General features: G+C 38.1%; 2 protein-coding genes across 2 annotated transcripts; both read right to left on the bottom strand.

Moving 5' to 3' along the window:
- Positions 1-276: 276 nt before the first annotated feature.
- On the bottom strand, positions 277-10,247 carry RNFT1 (ring finger protein, transmembrane 1). The gene is made up of 8 exons (XM_084238397.1): positions 9,830-10,247; positions 9,563-9,639; positions 7,638-7,738; positions 6,070-6,223; positions 5,362-5,517; positions 3,686-3,751; positions 1,357-1,458; positions 277-471 (listed from the first exon to the last, which is right to left on the bottom strand). Exons 1-8 carry the CDS (start codon positions 10,230-10,232, stop codon positions 337-339), a joined length of 1,194 nt encoding a protein of 397 aa, XP_084094523.1. The 5' UTR covers positions 10,233-10,247; the 3' UTR covers positions 277-336.
- A 5,613-nt stretch (positions 10,248-15,860) lies between these two features.
- On the bottom strand, positions 15,861-16,184 carry LOC311173197 (large ribosomal subunit protein eL33-like; the record flags this gene model as incomplete). The annotated part of the gene is made up of 1 exon (XM_084237044.1): positions 15,861-16,184. A coding segment is annotated over one exon (324 nt), but the record flags the coding sequence as incomplete, so codon positions are not given.
- Positions 16,185-18,599: the final 2,415 nt, after the last annotated feature.

The raw sequence follows: 18,599 nt of genomic DNA, 5'->3' as shown, positions 1-18,599 counted from the left end.
GTCAGGAAAGAATACCTGAGTTCCTCTAAGCCCACTAGTTCTAGTTAACCAATTGCTGTTTTGGTAACATTAACAAGAAAACATATTTACAACTTAACACTGTAATCACCTGTCAAATAGGGTAGAACAAATGTTGCATTATGTTGAACATTACAAATTTTTTAAAATACAGGGTTCTTTAAACTTTTGATAAAGTGAAATATACACTTACGTCTTATAATATTCTAAGACAGTTGAGAAAATTCTTCCTTTTGTCTGTGAAAATCCATGCTAATGTCTCTCAATAGTAACTTAGCAAGTGAAATTAGTGTTTGTGGCCTTAACAGTTTAAACAACTTAATATATTTGAAGATGTGATGAAGTGGCTCCATCTTTCCATTTATTTATATGGTCTGAAATCACAGTTCTGCACAGCGGACATGTTTTCTCTCTGTTAAACCATATGGTAATGCACTCTTCACAAAATATATGCTGTAAGGTAATTAAGAACTAGATATTATACTTGATAACATTTTAATTTAAAGTCCTCAACTGGGGCCTCCCTGGTGGCCTAGGGATTAAGTCTCAGGGCTGTCGCTGTGACATCTCACTGTGATTGCCCCTGAGTTCAACTCCCTGCCAGGGAGCTAATCCACATATGGTGCAGCAGACCACTACACTTAAGTGTCTCACCCACTGTGCCCCCAGCAGTGTATTTCAGTAAATCTGCTCTGCTCCCCACTCTGTCTCTGGGGAATCCTCTCACTATCTGTACCTCTGGCATTCACCTCAGTTCTTCTATGCAAATATAAAAAAAATCTTAAAGTCCTCAACTGTAGAGAATCATACTCTTTAGAGCTGAAAGGGACTTTGGACAGGACCGATCCCAAATGAAAAAACAAGTTGGACATTTAAGAACACAGAGTGGTGGCTCAAGCCACTAGTGTTCTTTTGACTGGACTATCTAATCACTTTTAATAATACTAGCTATCTAGGTGATAACATTAAGATTAAATATATTGACTTAATAGTTTAAGAGTAATTGCTATGAAGTATAGAGGGAAGGGTCTTACACAGTTCAATTACAAATACTGGTAGTATTTCTAAAAGACTAACACATTTTTTTTAAAAGCCTGTTTTCCAGTCACATTGGTATTCAAACTGCCATATTATTTTTCCCCTTTATACATTGCTTTGCATAAAAATCATTAGAACACAAGGAATAAGATACAGCTAATCCACAAATCCTAATCACAAATAAGGAATTACTATCTAGTATGTGCCCTGAATGCTACTTTCTGCTGGACATTGTAGTTTTTTTCCCTTATAAGTAACAGAAGTACTTATTATATTTAGGTTTCTTAAAAATATAATTACCTGACAGATGAGTAGAATTGGCTTTTGAAATTCAGCTTGACATATTGAACAAATATCATCCACATCTGAACATTGTCTCTTGGTGGCAGTTACTCCATAACTCTATGAAAGGAATAAGTTCTGTTTATCCAAAAATTTATTTCTTTCGTTTTCCTCAAATCGCAGATGATTCTATATTTCTCATTTCTCTTTGGAACTAGGCATTTGAAAATTTTTCTAAAGGACACAAACATTTCAAAGCCAAACTACATAAGCAAAACCACACCTTGATGGAATAATATATGAAGGTGACATCATTAAATGCATAATAAAATCTAGAAAATTGTTAGGTCACTGGGTTTCCAAATGATAGTGCTTCAAACTCAACCAATTTTCAAGTTAAGAAACTAACAAGCTGAAATATAATTATTATAAGATCTACATTCATGTATTGCCAAACTGAGCCCACTGATGGCAGTGGTCAACAGACGTCAATTCAGAACTTGGCTGGCTAAATGTAACATCATGTGGAAAGACTGCTTTTAAAATAGATTCTGTGCTTCACACCAGAGATCAATTCAATAGATCCAGATATACTGGGATGTGACCCAGGAATCTTAATTTTTGGAATCTCTCCAGGTGAGTTTGATGTGAAGGTTTAGGGACTAAACACTGTTCTGCCACTAAAGCTAAAAACTTTTATTGTCCTTGGTTGCTGTAAAAGAGCATTTAGTACTAGGAAAGAATAAGACTTTACAAAAGACGTGTAAGTTGAAAAATGTCACATGGATAGTGTATTGTCAAAACTGAACAATAATGTGATTCTTTGAATTTCTTTTCTTCTAATGTCCTAAAAATTTTATGATATCTTTAAGATTTAACAACTTCCTCACCAATTCAGCAGAATTTAGTAACTAGATGTGACAAAATGTTACAAATGAGATCAGTTTTCAGTAGAAACAATGGGAAAATGTGGCTTAAGAGAAGACCACCAGAATTCAGTTACAGTAATGCAAACAAAACGTGTTCAATAATCTGAAGTTATGATCTAAAACTTCTTGTACTGCAAAGGTTAACAAAATGAAACTATGATTCAGAGGATAAAAATATTAAAAAGGAAGATTGTTCAAGACTGGTGATGTTAAAGATTTCAAAAACAAATCAGGATACTGATGGATGATCTTGGTGCTAACTTCCCTTCAGTAGAACGTCATTTAAATACACTGCAGATAATTATGCTGACAAGCTTTTAGAATAGCATTTTTGTCTGACACTGCAAACTCCCTTCAGGTGAACACTTATCCTGACAGTGACTGCAATTTTCCTGGCAAAGTTAAGGAAATGTATATACAGGTCTAGGGCACTTTCCTAAGAGATACCAGGAATAACTCCGTGTTTATGACTGATATTCTCTGCCTCACAGAGACGAGTATTTCAGCATGAGCCTTACTAGATCAATTACAGTAAAATGGCTAGTACAGAAACACCAGCTGAATAAACTTAGGCAGAGCTGACCTCTTAATTTTATTGTATTTTGTCTACAAGAAGTCTAAATAGGATGTAGCAAAACTGGCCAGTTAGTTTGGTCTACTTTGCAGAGATAATCCTTTATTTTTCAACACACATTACTAAATTGGCATTTTTATAAATCAGATCCTGAGCTTTTCCAAGTCCATTTAAGTACCTACTGCATTGTAAAATTGAGGATTATATTCTGAAATCTTGATGATGACACCTAAGTACTGAGAATCTTTGAGGCTGCTATTAGCAAATGAACCTATTCTACCCTTTATCTGCAATTTGTTACATCAGTTGAATCATATAATTAAGTTTATAGCTGAATTTGGAATCTTATTAATTCCTTTAATTTTTTAAATACCTTAATAAATGCAGTATATATTTGTGCAGAAGAATTGAGAATTGGTGGGGAAATTTTCTTCAGTAAGAAATTTCAATGGATATGATTTTAGGCAATGAGTTTTTCATAAACATCATAAATTACAGAGGAAGCACTTTCATAGACACTGAATAAGGAATTAATGGAAATACACAGTTACCATTTGTGGAAATTATTAAGGGAATGTTTATAAGCCCTTAAGACTGTCAAATGACTTGAAAAGGCAAGAGCTCATTAAATACATAAGCACTGCAACAAATTGGTTTGTCAATGTGCAAGTCAGGAAAATGATCACAGAAATGAAACTCCTAAACCATTGTCATAACCGTGGTGCTAAAGGATAAAAAAAGTTTAAAAAAATTATTAAATCCACATTTAAAAAGTCACTAAACTAAAAATGTGTTTAAATGAAGAAAAGTAAACGTTTTTCTTAATGGATTAAAAGGTACTTACTGGTCGTGTAAAAAATATTCGCAAAACCCGTAGAAAAGTCCTCACATGTCCAGTAATGTCCAAAAGCTGATAGAAAATGAGATAATTTATTAATTCAAAAAGCCCTATTTGCTAGACCTAGAAATCAATGATAAAAATCCCTTAATACCAAATACCGATACGAACTTACTTGCATATCGCAATAATTGCAGTCTAAATATATTTCAACTTCAATTACAGAATATTCTACTCACAGATTTTAGCCAATTCATAACCATGCTGAAATGCATTTGAATACGTACAGATACAATTTGGTTAAGGGAAATATATATGTCAAAGATGAAGCAATTTTACTTGCTCACATTTTTAACATTTAGATTTTAAGGTTTTACAAAGTGTAAACTTGGGCAAAGCAGTGAAGAGAACAAGATACTCCACTAGTTTGAGTATTATGTGTATGATAAATGTTACTGTTGTGGATGGGTATATTCTTTTTTTTTTTTTTTAAGGTTTTTTTTTTTTTAATAGAGGCATGTTTTATTTATTTGTTTGTTTGTTTGTTTTGTTTATACATGCACTGGGTACAGTCAGAAGCAGGGGAGGATGAGAGAATTCACCAGAGCCAGAGCGGGGAGCAGAGCAGGCAGAAGGACCAAAGTACACTGCTGAGGGGAGCAGCGGGCGGCAGGAGAGGTCTGCGCGCCATGTGGGACCCTCCTTCGGTGGCCGGGGAGGAGCCGGGGATCGAACCGGCGTCGCAGAGGCCGCGGGCAGCTTCGCAACCCAGCGCTCAACCACTGCACCACCGGGGAGGCCCTGGATGGGTATATTCTATTCCACTTGTTTCCCCATTTAGATACGCATGCTATTTGGAGGTCCACTTCCCATCCAATAAAAACTAATAATTACTGGGCCTCCCAGGTGGTGCAGCGGTTGAGCGCTGGGTTGCGAAGCTGCCCACAGCCTCTGCAGTGCAGGTTCGATCCCCGGCTGCTTCCCGGCCACCGAAGGAGGGTCCTGCATGGCGCGCAGACCTCTCCTGCCGCCCGCTGCTCCCCTCAGCAGTGTGCTTCGGTCCTTCTGCCTGCTCTGCTCCCTCCTCTGGCTCTGGTGAATTCTTTCACCCTCCTGCGCTTCTGACTGTACCCAGTGCGTGTATAAACAAAACAAACAAATAAATAAAACATGCCTCTATTAAAAAAAAAAACTAATAATTACTGAATTAAGCTAAAGGTAGATATTTCCATTTCTTGGTCTTTTTTAAAAAAAAGATTTATTTATGCATACAAGAGCTGGGGTATAGGCCATAGGTGCAGGGGTGTGGAGTGGTGGTGAGAGGATTTACCAGAGACAGTAGTGGGGAGCAGAACAGGCAGGTCGACTAAAATACACTGCTGAGGGGAGCAGCAGGTGAGACAGGAGAGGTCTGCTGTGCCATGGGTTAGCTCCTTGAGTGGGGATTGAACTCGTGCTGCAGACAGCTTCATAATGTTGACACTTTACCCCCTGCGCCACCAGGAAGGTCTGATATTTCCATTTGTAAGTAGCTATAGAACCTGCCATTACTTCAAACTAGTGATATGAAGATAAATTATAAATCAGCTAAAGGGAAAAGCAGCAGTAGTATGTAAATTCTGTGTTCATGTTTGTATGAATCATCATGCAATGGCAAAATTTATAAATATAATATTACTTACTTTTAGTATGAGGTAGAGTAAAGCCAGCGCTATCCCAAGACTCTGTGTTACATTATCAAAATTCCCATAGCTTATAAGGTAACGGAACCAAACTGGCATGGGAACAAAAGTTCGGTAATACTGACATAATTCTTCTAAAAGCATATACCAGTAACCCTAAAAAGGAAGAGGAAGAAAAAATGTAGAGCAACTTAGGCTACTTACATACATTACAGAAATACTTCATATTGGACTGAGAATATGAGTATATGGCACAATAATACAAATGATAATATTCATGACTGAAAACTTCCATATTATGATCATTGGGAAGTCTTTTCAAACAATTTCTAAAGAATGACAGTGAAGATGTTAATGTGTAATGTAAGCTAATTAAAAAATTTGTATTAAGGTTTTTATTGAATCTAGGATGCCACTTAATAACTACATACAGTTATCAATTATCAACTGATAATGTCCTAGAGAACAAAATTTCCATATATGACACTGGGACTGAATTTTAGGTTATTCTGAAGCAAATATAATTCTGTATTTTATTGGGATAGGTTAATATTTAGATTCAAGTCATTGAGTAAATGGTTGTCAGTCTGAGGTAACAGGTTTGTAGCAAGCTGAAAAAATTACAAAAGGAATTATTTAAATCAAGACTGAACAACATTAATCTGGGTTGCTAACACTGTTCTAACAAATCAAAAGTTAGTTTCTTACCTTAGATTTAAAAGGCAAGATGAAACAAGGCACCAATAAAATAAGGCATTTTAAGCCCATGAAGAGGAATTTCAGAATGAAGTCTGTAATTCCAGTAATCCAAAGTACTTCCCAGAAGCTCAAATGTTCCAAAGTAGGATTTAAAAAAATTAAGCTACCAAGAGAAAAACATCAAAATTTACCAGAGCAACATACTATGTATTGCTAGCATTTTTTAATTGCATGAAATATTTAAGTTGATGTGTAAAATATGTTTGGCAATATATTAGAGTTCATGTAAATAAAATATCTATTTGCTTATTTTAGAGAGGTCTTTAAATGTTTAAATTTCAAATTGTTCTTCCGAAGGAAAAAAAGATCAGTTTTCCTAGCTTGTCATGGTTGATACTTTTCTAGCCTATAAACGAAAAAATTCACTACTACTAGACATCTGCCACTCTCTCCTTAACCATTCAGAATTCCACCCCCTCCTTTTCAACTGAGTTTCTTTTGTAAAGATCACCAACTCTCTTGGTTTTGCTAAATTCAAGTTATTTCCTTTTTCATCTTTCTCCCTGAATTATTTTTTCCTTAAATTTCTGACACCATACTGTCCTAATTTGTTTCATAGATGACTAATGGATCCTTATTAGTATCCTTTTGTTTTGATTGTGGACATGTCTGGTCTTTGATCCTTTTCTGTCTACTTACTTTCTCTGGCTAATCTTATTAGAGTCCCATGGTAGTTAAATATCAACCATATTCTGTTAACACCAAAACTTATAGCCCTAACCTCTGCTCTGCACTCATGACCTATATCTATAATCACTTTAGCAGTTCTATATAACTTCTCAAACTTAACATGTTCAAAACAAAATTATTGATTTTCCCCTGAAAACCAGTTCCTTTCAAAGGGAACTGGGTCTTTCCCAATCCAGTAAATGGCACCACTCTTTAGTCAGCTGCTTAGACTAAAACCCAGGTGCCATCCTTGATTCTTGCTCCCCACCTACCCACCCATTCCAATGCAAGAGATACTGGCTCCACCTACAGACTATATCCCAGATTTGTCTATATTGCTCCAACTCCACTGAAGCCAGAACTTCTAATTATCTGATTAAAGGCAAAAATTCAGAACACTTCCATGTGACATGGAAACTTTATTATCATCATCTTTCAGGAAGTCTCCTAGAAGAAAAAAGTGTTTTCATCAAACACACTAAAGGTAACTAAGACAGGTGATAATTAGCTTGATTGTGGTAAGCATTCAAAAATGTACACATGTTAAAACATCATGTACATGTTAAATATATACAGTTTTTGCTTATCAAAATAACTTTAAGAAGATAACCACAAACCTAATAGTGCTAATAACTACTGATAAGTAAAAACTCAAGTATCAAAAATTAATACTGAGCACCTGCTTTAAGCCAAGGCACTAGGATACAAATCTAAGTAAGTCACAACTCTCAATTTTGGAACGAGACAGGTAATAAACTGTTAAGTATGTGCAAGTAAGATAGAGACAAAATGCTATGGAATATATTATTCCATTAAAAATGTGATTGTGTACTTGGATCTCTAATTACCTGTAATAAAGTGACTGAGAATGAAAGGCGTAATATAAAAGAACAGACGATCCTGCTAAGAATACCAGTAACCAAGCACACTGAATCTTTGAGCACCTTTCCTGAAAAATAAACAATTTTACGTTATGTTGAATTATGCCAGAACTGTAAATGTCATTAAACTATTTTAATAATTTATTAACTTAGAACATCCTTATAGATTAATCAATAAAAATATGTTAAATTGTACATTACACTATATATGACAATTCTTTTAAACATTTTTAAAATACAAGTTTCTTGCCTATAAAAACATTATGTTTAAGAAAAACCAAATCTACAGGTTAACATAAAGCACCCATTAAAACGCACACTTTGCCCTTGCAGCTTCCTATTTTGCATCTGACAACACAATTTTTAAAATGCATTTAAATGATTGGGCCTTATAATTTTAGAAGTTCTCAGACAATGGAGTAAATAATAAAGTATTTTTTTTTAAGATTTATTTATTTATACAAGAACTGGGGTACAGCCCAGAGGCACAGGAGGGTGAGAGAATTCACCAGAGACAGAGTGGGGAGCAGAACAGGCAGACAACTGAAAACACTGCTGAGGGGAGCAGCAGGCAAGACAGGAGAGGTGTGCTGCACCATGTGGTTATCTCCCTGGCCAGCTGGGGATCGAACCTGCACTGCAGAGGCTGCAGACAGCTTCACAGCGCTGTGCTCAACCCGCTGCGGCACTGGGGAGGCCCAAGGTAATTTGTTTTTAATTTCACTCAAAGTTAAGTTTTAATTACTAGTTTAAAGGTTTACTAGTTTTTTAAAAAAGATTATATTTTTGTGTAGAAGAACTGGGGTGCAGACCAGAGGTGCCAGGAGGGGTGTTGAGAGGGGAGCAGAACAAGCAGATCTACTGAAATATGCTGATGAGGGGAGCAGCAGGTGAAACAGGAGATTTCTGCTGGGCTACGTGGGTTAGCAACCTGGTCAGGGATCAAACACAGGCCGCAGGGGTGATCGTTCTGAGATCTAATCCCTAGGCCACCAGGAGGCCCTAAACCCTACATTTTTATAGTTTGATAGGTTCTAACTACAAATTTCCATGTCAGAATGCTTGATTCTTTACATATATATATCACTCTTTAAAATTGCTTAAAAATGAAACTTTAGAAACTAATCCTATTTTTCTCAGTGATTTACATATGTATTGTGTAAAAACTTCTGGGGTTTAATTTTCTTTAAATAAGAGAAACCTAAACAGTTGAAAACCCATTTATTCAATGTACATTTTATTTAACTTTTAAATCTTACAGCTAAAGTTTTTGATGACTGTATTACTTAGTATGGTCAAATTAACTCACAAAACATGAAGGCACTTAATAAACCAGATCAAATAGTGCATTCTAAATCTTTTAATCCTGGGGCTTCCCTGGTGGTGCAAGGGATTAAGTCTCAGCAATATGAAGCAATCCACAGTCACTGTAGCACCAGTTTGATCCCCCGCACCATGTTGCTAACCCACACAGTGCAACAGACCTCTCCTCTATTAACCACTGCTCCCCACAGCAGTGTATTTCAGTAGATCTGCCTGTTCTGCTCCCACTCTGTCTCTGGTGAATCCTCTCATACCCCCACCCCTCTGCACCTCTGGCCTACATCCCAGCTCTTGTATGAATAAGTAAATAAGTCTTTAAAAAAAAATCTTCTAATCCTACTGTTCATTTTTTCATCCTTTCATGAATTCAAAGAAAGCAAGGTGGAACAATTCCACATTAGGACTGATCATTTATTCCAGGTCATTTAGGTAACAAAATTTAACAACATGGATGTTAAAGTATATATTTAAATTTATCAAACAATCTTATTTTTTCGCTTTCTCAAAATTAAGTATATAATACTAGAGAAACATTTAAAGATTTTTTTTTAGTTACTTGTTATACTTACTCTTAGAAAAACCTGATTTACAATGCTTTTGTTTGCATACATAAAAGTTGTAAGCAGCCCAATTCCAAGAGAAATTCCTGTTAGAAAATAAGCTCCAGTTAATTGAAAGGAAAAAAAAAAATCAAAGAACACAATGATACAAATTTAAAGGAAACATACAATTTAAAAGGCAAACTCAAAATAACTGAAACATATAAGGATAGATTACCAATAAGGAAATAAAATTAACTGAATTTAGCAACAAAACAATGTCTTATTATACCCTACCTGTTATATGCTGCATTACAAGTTTGACACCCAGAATCAGAATATATGGAAGACTTTTTTGCAACCACTTGAAGAGATAATGGAATTCTGAGAAGGAGTTACTACTATGATCTCCAGACTCCATGACGTTATCATTAGGCCGTCTTGCTTCACTGTGGGAGTGACTCCGTGAGGGACTATGTACACATCCATAGGTACAGCTACAGACACCTGACCTTGTATTTCTGGAGCTTGGATTTTCAGCACATTCTTTAGGTATGGAGTTTATCTGTATATGAACGTCTCCAGAATGAAGACAAGAAGCACCTCCTGTCAATCTTGTATGGACACAATGGGAGGCTGAGGCACTCTCATTGCCTGCAGCTACTGGAGGACTGTGCAATTGACTACAGTTGGCTTGCATGACCCTTGAATATTTTTTATGTGGTCCAGATATTTTTGCCTTAGGATTCTGTCTCCTAAAAATAAAAGAAAATATTCTAAGTCAACAGTTAAATACAGGCAACATACTGCTCACTAGGACTCCTTTACTAACTAAAAGAGAGGCTGACTGATAGTCACAGTAGATAAATTACTTTAGATTATCTATCACTTGTTTCTACACTTCTCCCTCAGTGCTATGGCTCTGCTGTCTCACAAATACTTCTAGGGGACAACTGCTACAAAGAACGTTGAGCTTTAGATGCCTCAAGTTCTCTAATGATGGAATCCGTGAAAGAATCAAAGGTATTAGTAATCTTTCGTGCTGGAAAATTTCAGTACATTTACTTTGCCAACCCGGAGCAGTTTCATCTCTGATGTAGATTCTTCAAAGACTTCATGAGAGTGAGTGAGTATTTTTCATAGGAAGACAAAAAAAAAAAAAAGGTAGTGGCTTATTATCAGAGGTAATTAATAAATACTTCACGTAGGTGACCTACAAATTTTGCTGTATGCTGAATCAGCTTTCCAAAAGCTAATAAAAAGGTTTCCTATAATTAATACCAAGATTATTACCTTCCTCCCCTCAAAAGGATGTTATCCAAATAGCTTTAAAATGGGGAGACTTTGGGAGTCGCCATATAATTAATTGTTAGGTGACTCTTTAGTCTGAATAAGGATAGTTACATACTCTGCCCATTAAAAAATGCCACCATCGGTGGAGGGGACTGGGGGAGAAGGGTCGAGAAAGGATACCGATAGGAAGGGACCCCTAAATGACCGATATGGACAGCCGTCGAGGACCCATATGGACAGCAAAACCCGATGACGAAACGCAGAGCCTGACCCCAGAATGCCATTTCTGTGGGAGGAATCTAGGGTTGACTTCGGGATATGTTCTGTGTCATTCTACTGCATTTCTAGTCTTGATTTTTTTTTTTTCCTCAGTTACTCTATATGTCAGTTTTGTCGTGTTTTTTTCTGTTTTTTTTTTTTTTTTTTTTTTTTTAAAGACTTCCCTTAAATGCTTTCCCCGGTGCTCCGACACCAGGGTGCCATTTATTCCCTCAAATCTCTGAAGACTGACGTGGACGGGGCAGTTGTAGTGCCTTCCATAAAAACACAACCCTCCCACATTCCTCCGTGCACAGGCAAAGAAAGGGAGAAAACAGCCAGAAAGAAAGTAACCAAGTCTTCCGGGAACCCCCGGGGCAGTTTTCCACCCAAGTTCGAGCTGCAAGCGCCTCGGGTGTTCTCCCCAGGCCCCCTTCGCCGCGGCCGTCGCCCCCCCGACCCTCCACCGTGCACTTCCCCCAGGCCTGACCTCTCATGACGAAGAGCGGACGGAGGCCCCGGCGGCGAACACAGGAACAGCGAGAGACGCCACCCCGAGGCCCTGAGTCCCGGCCATCACCTCCAACCCGACTACCGGCAACTTCCACTCGGCTCGGCGGCGACGGCGACAGCGGCGGCCACGGTGGCGCGCGCGCTCCCCGGACGTCATCACGCGCGCGCGCCCGCCCGCCCCCGCGCGCGCGACGGTAGGGCCGGGCGGCGACCTGGGCGCCGGGCGTCTGCGTCGCTGCGAGGGGTGTGGGCCGTGGCCAGGAGTGGGGTGCGCCTCAGAATGGCCTGCAGGCGTCTGCGTTAAACAATAAGCCGCCGTCACACGTGTGCGTATGTATGTGTAGTTGCCACCTGCCTCAGAGAGCTGGACGTCTTGAGGTTAAAAATGTTCTGGCGTGGAGAGCCTGCCCCCGGAGGAGGGGTCTGAGCTCGAGGACTGTGCTCTCGCCCCCTTCCACCCCCCCCAGGACTGTCCACGGTCCGGCCCCACGGCTCCGGGCTCCTCCCCTCGGGTTTGGTGCAAACCCCCGGGGAACAGCAGGTTCCGCCTGCCTGGCTCCTGACTCATTGGTGGTTGGGCTGTGAAGTTTTAACTGAACTGGGTTTTCTTCATGGTCAGGAAGTTGCACTCTGAACTCCCTGTGTTACAGGGCAGGGAGAGGGGCAGCACAAACCCCGCAAACCTGCCTATTCTATATAGGGTTCTGCCATCCGCCGCATTAACACAAAACATGAGACTTTAATGGGAAGGAACTTTAATACAATTAGGAAATAATACAGGAAAGGCAAAGAATCTAGTTTCTAAATCAAGCACCCAAAGTTACCCGTCCCCTCGTGGGTAAAACGCCATCCAAATGGGATAGGCCCAGAGCAAGGCCCCAAAGCCTGCCATAAGGCTAAAGCATCTTCCAGTGGGGACCCATAGAAAAGGGTCAGAAACAACCAGACAAGCCTGGAAGGAAAAGAGCAAAATCAAAATCAAGATAAAAGCTGCCATTGTCACCTCCCCGGGTCTCACCCACATCTGCGTCACCCCGTCCTCGACCAAAAGACAAGCACATTTCTTCACGTGTCTCTAGGCTCCATGTGCCTCCTCCAGGTCTCCTGGCTCCATCCTGCTTCCTTCCTCAGTCTCCTCTGCAGCTTCTTCTCTCCCTGCTCAGCTCCACCCTCCCTTGGGTGGGGCAGGAAACCTGGAACCTCCTCCTTTCCTGAGGACCACCCTGTTACACCTGCAAAATGTGAGATCAAAAGCAAGGAGTCGTGGAAGCTAGATTTTTAAAACCCCATATTGTGTGGGATGTCGGGAACTCCGTACTGTTTTCACTGTAATTTTGTTAACCTGAAACTCTTCTGAAGTTGATGGAGGAAAAGCTTAAACAAAACAGGAAACCAGAAAAAACCTTGCCTGTTTTGATCCCTTGCCAAAATATACTTTAAATGATTCTAAACAGTCGGCGCATCCTCTTGTTCCCCACAAGTACCAACAGCAAGCTTTCTCCTGTTTATTTACAGAAATTGGCATCAATTTATAGAAATTAACTCTTGATGGTCTCCCTTCAGTTCTTGAAATAGTCCATGCTTTATGGACAAAACTAACTTCCCTGAGGTGTTCAGTCATTCCTCACAAAAGAGGACACATTTGCATCTCCCTGGTGGCCTAGGGGTTAAGTCTCAGCGCTATCACTACTGCAGCCTGTATGCATCCCCAGCCAGGGAGCTACCCACATGGCACAGCAGACCTCTCCTGTCCCCCTCCACCCCCATGTTCCCCTTAGCGGTGTTTTTCAGTCAATCTGCCTGTGGTGCTCCCCATTCTGTCTTGGTGAATTGTCTCACCCCCCCCATACCTCTGACCTATACCCCAGTTCTTGTATGCATAAATAAAAAATAAATAAATCTTAGAGGGGATAAATTTGCATGTATATACATGTTATCAATTGAGTATCTATTGAAAAAGTGATACTCGTTTTATTGATCATCACCCAATTTAAAATCACTAACAACAGCTTTGTCCAAATTAATTTACTTGTGTGTGATTTTTTTTTTTGAGTCTACCTCATTCATTAAATTCCCCCTAGAAATCTTTTTGCACCTTTTTCCCCCGTCCCATGTCAGAGTACAACTGAATCCACTGTTTAACCTCCATTATCCATTTTGAGGCTGTACCAGATTAGCTCTGTTACCAAACCATTTCCTGTTGTTAGAAAGACATGTTTCCCATCAACCAGGTACTAGATCTGCTTCTCACTGTCCATTAAGATTTCCTTTTTCAGGAAGACTCCATGAGTTTGACTGATGTAAGTCTTCCCCCAAAATTAGGTTTCTGGGTCAGCAAGGCTGTCTGTTTAGACAGTGTAATGTGTAAATATCACATTTTTTTTCTCTCTCACAGTGCAGGTGTCTGGGAAGTCCACCCTCAAGGCATAGCAGATTTGGTGTCTGGTGAGTACCTGCTTCTGGTTCTTCTACTGGGTTCTCACATTATGGGAGAGTGGAGGGGGCTTTTAGGTATATCTTTTATAAAGACACTAATTCCCCTTGACCAATCACTTATCAAAGGCCCTCTCTCTTAATAGGAACCACCACACTGATGGATACAATTTCAACATATGAAATGAAGACATAAATGTCAGTTTATAACAAAAACTGAGGGCCAAGTTTTACATTGCAGTGAATTTTTCAGGTAGACTAATTTGTAGTTACCATTCCAGCTACAATGTGGACATTTTTATTTTAAACTTTAAAATGTATGAGAATTTAGGTAATTAAAAAACAAGACTCAATCTTAGCTGTAGCTACAATGGAACATCAGTATGTTTTAGTACACTGATAATTTTAATGTATTTGTTGCACTTGTAAATTTAGTAGATTTGTAAATCTTCATAGAATATTTAAATTCTGATTTTAACATATTCATAACAATTAAAGGTTTACTAATGCATTTTGAAAATATTAGTATACGTGTAACTGCATTCCACTCAGATAATTTGATTGAAAAGTAACATTTGAAGATAAATAAGTTGATGACAAAATTTGACAGCGACAGATTTAATGGATGAATTTTCTTTCTATTTGTAGCTGTATTGTTGGAAATTGTTTCTTGTTTTCTTTTTTGTATTTTATGATTTCAGATCATATATCCAAGGCTTTAATCTATTTTGATTTAATTTTACGTATGGAGATATGTAAAGGTCTAGTTTCATTTTTTTGCATGTGGCTGTTTCTTTGAAAAATGCTGATTTAATTTTGATAAGAATCGCAGTGAATATGTATATTGCTTTTTAAGATGGTCATTTTAACGTTAGTTCATCCAATCCGTGAGCTTACCATTTCTTTTTGCTTTCTATTTTTTTTAAACAATGTCTTATAGTTTTATTGTATAAGTCTTTCAATTCCCTTGTTAAATTTGTTCCTTGGTGCTGAATTTTTTTTTGAAGATATTGTAAATAGATTTATTTTCTTGATTTTTTTTTTATCTTTAGCTCATTATTTATATATTGGAATACAATTGATTTTTGTATGTTGATTTTGTAATCTGCCACTTTGTTGAGCTGATTTATTGTTTCAATTAGTTTTTAGTGGAATCTTTAGGGTTTTCTGTTATATATTGTATATTATCATGCCATATGCATCAACTTTAGAACCAGATTACTCTATGGCTTTTTAAAAGAACATTTTATTTATTTATTCATTTAAAAGATTTATGTATGTATGTATGTATGTATGTATGTATGTACAAGAACTGGGGCACAGGCCAGATGTGTGGGGGTGAGAGGATTCACCAGAGACAGAGTGGGGAACAGAACAGGCAGATCGGCTGAAATACACTGCTGATGCCCTGTCAGGAGAGGTCTGCTGCCCCATGTGGGTGGGTATCTCCCTGGCCTGAGGATCGAACTCATGCTGCAGTGGCTGTGGATAGCTTCATAGGCTGCATCTTAACCCCTTGAGCCACCAGGGAGGCACTAAAATTATCTCTTTTTTTTTTTCCGTCTTTTTTTTTCGGTCTCCAAATAGAAGTTTATTTTCCTTCCCCCACAGTGTAAGGCCTTGTTTTAAGATACTGACATCCTGATCTCATTAAAATCCTTATTGTTTAAATTGGTGTAATCACCATTATATACAGTTGTTATCTATGCACCCTGAAAATGACGGATTACTGCTACCATTTTAAGCACACATCAGCAATATTTAGGACAGTTTTAAACACCATTTAACAAAATACAAGAACAAATCCACTTTTATTGGGCTTTCAGTATATTTAAATCCTTGAGGGGTACAGCATCACACAGATTCTGTGTCCTATGGCCTTAGCTGGAAGGTTGCTTAGGAATTTTGCGCGAACCATGCCACTGTTTCCATGGGCACCTGTCACTTTTCCCCAGATTACTCTAGTTTTATTCTGTTTGCCACCAGGAGTCACTGTGTTGTTCTTTGCTTTGTTCACATAAGCACATCTCTTGCCTAGATAGAATTCTGTTTCATCTCGGGCATAAACACTTTCAATTTTAAGAAGAGCTGTATGCTCCCTCTGGTTCCAGAGACCCCGCTTGTAGCCAGCAAAAATGGCCTTGGACCATAGCCTTCCAGCCGTATTTTAGAAGTCCTGTTCCCAGCAGGCCTCCACAGCGACCAAGATGGTGGAAAGAGCGGCCCTAAAATTATCTTAAAACATGTCTGTCTTGTATCAGCTTCAGCTGGTTGACAGTTAATGCCTAGAACTTAAGTCATCTGATGCTGAAAAAGTATTTGATAAGATTTAATATCTGTTTATAATTTTTAAAAATATGGGGCTAGATGGAACATATTTCAACATAATAATGTTCATATATGACAAAACCCATGGCTAACACCATTTCTCAACAGTGAAAAACTGAGAGCTTTCCTATTAAGACCTGGTACATAAAAAGAATGCCTACTTTCACACTACTATTCAGCATAATATTGGAAGTCCTAGCTAGAGCAATTAGGCAAGAGAAGAATATAAAAGGAGTCAAAATTGGGACAGAACAAGTAAAACTATCACAATTTTCAGATGACCTATACCAGCTCCAGATCTTTTCTCATGAGAAAATTTTATTTTAAATGTTTATATTATAATTATATAATCTTTGTTTCTTTTTATAAATAGATTTATTGAGCTATTTGTGCAAGGGAAAAAAAAACTCAGTTTCTTCCAATCCAGAAAGAATAGATCAATTTGAAATATTCTTCATAAAATGGCCATAAGAAGCAGCAGTGCTAAGAAACATGAATTTATAAATACAGTCACTTGTTTTTTTTCCAGTTTGATTTAAATTTAATATCCTCCCACAATGGAAAATGATTTATAAGAAAGATGAACTGGGAGGAATAGAAAAATGAAAACAAGATGTTGTTTCTTTTTACTATCCAACTGATTTACCATCTGTTTTACAAAAGATGTTTGACCATCTACAGTAAATGAAACAAAATGCTTTTTTTTTTTTTTTATTTTTTTATAGAGGCATGCTTTATTTATTTGTTTGCTGGTTTGTTTGTTTGTTTTGTTTATACATGCACTGGGTACAGTCAGAAGCGCGGGAGGGTGAGAGAATTCACCAGAGCCAGAGCGGGGAGCAGAGCAGGCAGAAGGACCGAAGTACACTGCTGAGGGGAGCAGCGGGCGGCAGGAGAGGTCTGCGCGCCATGTGGGACCCTCCTCCGGTGGCCGGGGAGCAGCCGGAGATCGAACCGGCGCCGCAGAGGCCGCGCGCAGTTTCGCAACCCAGCGCTCAACCGCTGCGCCACCGGGGAGGCCCAAAACAAAATGCTTTTTAAAATAATGTAACACTAAACTACTTTTACTACCAAACTCTACCTCCCCTGTGAACACATTCATCTTACTGAACAAAGGTTTATTTAAGTTCCACTTACATCTGTGTCATTTTTAGCCCATTTTCCTTTTTTAAAAAAAGCAATTGGTGAGTTTATTTCCCAGTTTAGTTATTATAATAAAAAATAAAAGGCATTTCTGTTTTGCCCTCTAGTATAACATTATCGAAAGCTACGAAAGTCACAGCAAAATATAGGTCAGCATAAAATTAGAAACTGCTGGTGTTTCTTTAGCAGCAATTACTGCACTTCGCAGTTTTTCCCTCATCTTGCTACCAGCATAAATTTGAAAGTCACCTCTGTGTATCCAACAGCAAACTCCAAGCTCTGTTGTTTTTCTTTTTTTTCACTAACAGCTTTACTGAGATATTTCCATCACAAAAAAAATTTACCCTTTTAAAGTAAAATTCAGTGGGTTTTAGAATATATGTAGAGTTGTGTAAATATCATTATAGATTTAGAACATTTTGTTCATTCCAAAAAAACCCAGTAACCATTAATAATTTGTGCTGAGTTTTACAATTGTCACTGGTGCTCAATTTATCTGCAACTAGTGATCGATCTATTAACTAACCTTATTATCATTTTATAGTCTATATGTATACCAAATCATAATGTTGTACACCATAAACTTACATAATGCGGTATGTCAATTATACTTCAATAAAGCTGAAAAGAATTTAAAAATTATATTACTCTTCACTTATGAATGACTGTTGTCCCAGCCACAAGCAACCTGTAATCTCCTTTCTGTCTGTATGGATTTGACTATTCTGGACATTTTATATAATTGTACTCAGACAACATGGGGCCTTTTTGACTGACTTCTTTCACTTAGCATAATGTTTTCAAGGTTCATCCATATTGAAGCATGTTTTAGTACTTCATCCTTTTTATTGCTCAGTAATATTTCATTACTTGAATATGCCATGTTTTGTTGAGCCACTCTCCAATTGATGGACATTTTGTTGGAGTAAGGAGCTAACACTGAGCCCGTGAATATTGTCCTGAGTGAACGCCACCCTTTCACGTTTTCATAGACTCCACTTTTATCTCTGCACTGAAGAGAGCAGATCCTGAGGATTATAATTCCTAGCATGCCATGAATCTGACTTCCTGAACAGAGGTGCTGAGAACTAAAAATGGA

This window comes from Talpa europaea (genome assembly GCF_964194135.1).
Source record: "Talpa europaea genome assembly, chromosome: 7".
Taxonomy (NCBI): Eukaryota; Metazoa; Chordata; class Mammalia; order Eulipotyphla; family Talpidae; genus Talpa; species Talpa europaea.
The sequence above is the reverse complement of the archived record's forward strand: the minus strand, read 5'-3'. Positions and strand labels throughout refer to the sequence as shown.